We start from the raw sequence: 2,500 nt of genomic DNA, 5'->3' as shown, positions 1-2,500 counted from the left end.
CTTAAGAAAGAATTATGTGAATATCAGTGGGATGGTTTGAAGATTAAAAATAATTAGTAAGGACAGTAAGGATTAATTCTTATTGGTTGTTTAGCTATTGATATTGATAATAATGTTGGTTTATTGTTGTTATTGCTGTTGATAGTTATATTGTTAACATTGTTTTAGTAATTCTATTAATACTAGAATGACTCTTGATAATAATAAAATATCAGTTATGACAGTAATGGGAACAATGATAGTACTAATATTGATAATGATAACAGTAATGATAATAATAATTATCATAGTAATAAAATTGCTGGTAATAGCAATAGGAATAGTGATTTTGATAGCTGATAAAAATTGTAATTTCATCGAACATGATACTGTTATTAACAATATTATCAATGATGTTAGCAACAATATTAACATAAGTAATGATGATATTCATGACTATAATAATAATTATGATAGTGATAAGTATAACACAAATAACAAAGCAATAGTCTATAATGATAATGGTCATGATAATAATGATAGTAATAATAATTATAATAAGAATAATGATAATAATAAGAATAATGGTGATGATGTTGTGATAATAATGATAATGATGATGATGATGATGTGATGATGATAACCACCACCACCACATTTGTATTACTTTTATCTTTATAATTATAATTTTTTCCTTGTGCTGTATTGACAACACTGTAATATCTGTAATGATGTTATAAGGGAATGAGAGGAAAGTAAGAAAAACATAAATCCAAAGATATCAATCTATCTCATAGCAAATCAACAGAAGTTGAAATCAAATGAAACATGCCATTAGATTGATGTGGTTTCCACTCTATGTGTTTTAAAACAAGTTTATCTCTTACAGTCTAAACAGTCTGCTTGGAGGTGGACTTATGACGGGGGAAGTGGTAGAAATGTGTGGCGGATGGGGCACGGGCAAGACGTCCCTGTGCTTGCAGTTGGCTCTCCATGCAGCTTTGAGACAGGGACTACACACCCTCTTCATTGATCCAAGTGGAAGCGTCTCGCCCTCTAAATTGGCCCCTTTTATCGAGGCCTTTTCAGAGGAAGAGGAAGTATGTTTGAGGTTTGCTTTTTTTGGGAGGGACTTGATTTTTTGCTGCTGTTTATAGTGGTGATGTTGGTTTAGATCTAGTTAGAAGTTAAATAACGGAAAAAATGTATTAAGGAAGAACTCTGTGATTTCATAAATATTAGCCAAAAACACTGTCCAGGATGATAGGAATTTGGATCTCTGAAGCTAAGGAAAAGTACTGTAGTTAGTGTATTAATAATATCAGAAGTAATATCTTACTAAAAGGTATTTTTTTGCTTAAGTGATGATTAATCATTAATTATTCTGGAAAGATTATATATTTTTTGCAATGTATGAAGTAAATATATGTTTTACAGATCAGTGTTTAATAGTGTTTGCAGCCATTTGAAGTGAACTTATTAATATATTCTTTTTTAAATGTTTAGAATAAGTTTTCAACTGTGAAATTAGGTATTCCCTGCATTCAAATATATTCTTTCCCACAGGTTATGGAGAAAGCCCTCTCCCGCATCAAAATAACATCTCCAGCAGACATCTGGAGCTTGTTCTGTGCTTTGGAGAAGACCTACCATCCTTGCATAACACTGGATGGTAGTGCTGGAAGTAGTAGTAGTAACAGCCAAGGTGCAGGGAAACTCAAGCTGGTGATCGTGGACTCGTTGCCAAACTTGGTCATGCCTCTCCTCGATGGAGCTCGGAAAGAAGGTCTGTTCAGAAAATGTATTTGAGATTTTTAATTTGTTTAGATTCTTGGTTGTATGTATTCAGTTGTTTATTGTTTATCTGTCTAATCAATTTAGGATCTAAATATGTTGAAAATGTTGTTACTCTTTATCAAGACATTGTCCCTCATATTTTTCATCAACTTAAGTGCTGGAAAACAGTTCTTGCTTTCTGATTCTAAAGAGGAATAGTTTTCATAATATTTAATAATATATATTATATATATTATATATTGTATATAATATATAAATCACATATATCATATATCATATATATTATATTTTATATATATATATATATATATATATATATATATATATATATATGTATATATATATAACATATATGTGTGAAAATTATATTTGTATATACATGTATATAAATTATATTTATTTATACATGTATATATATAAATTATATTTATATGATATACCTTTCATGAAGCTTCCTTTTTCCAGGATTGGGGATACTTAGTCAGCTAGCTATAACTCTGAAGACTTTGGCATCAGAACAACAGATTGCAGTTGTGGTGGTAAATAATGTGGTACAAATGCAAAATGGCAGTTCTGTTCATAAATCTGACAGCCACCCAAAATGGAAACCAGCTTTAGGGAGGTGAGTCAAAACTTATTATTGTTATACTGTGAGAGTATATTGAAGTCATTATACACTTATCCAAAGCATATCAACTATATTCATTTCATCACAAATGGTACT

The 2,500-nt window shown here is 30.1% G+C and overlaps 1 protein-coding gene across 2 annotated transcripts in view; it reads left to right on the top strand.

Moving 5' to 3' along the window:
- Window positions 1-2,500, top strand: part of LOC125035541 (DNA repair protein RAD51 homolog 4-like) — a 6,067-nt gene that overhangs the window by 2,769 nt on the left and 798 nt on the right. For both annotated transcript variants that reach the window (XM_047627935.1, XM_047627934.1), the window contains exons 3-5: window positions 869-1,079; window positions 1,546-1,765; window positions 2,242-2,398. In XM_047627935.1, coding sequence (XP_047483891.1) covers window positions 869-1,079; window positions 1,546-1,765; window positions 2,242-2,398 — 588 coding nt within the window. The remainder of the gene's footprint in view (window positions 1-868; window positions 1,080-1,545; window positions 1,766-2,241; window positions 2,399-2,500) is intronic.

Source organism: Penaeus chinensis, chromosome 2, assembly GCF_019202785.1.
Source record: "Penaeus chinensis breed Huanghai No. 1 chromosome 2, ASM1920278v2, whole genome shotgun sequence".
Taxonomy (NCBI): Eukaryota; Metazoa; Arthropoda; class Malacostraca; order Decapoda; family Penaeidae; genus Penaeus; species Penaeus chinensis.
This window is presented reverse-complemented; position numbering and strand designations above follow the sequence as displayed.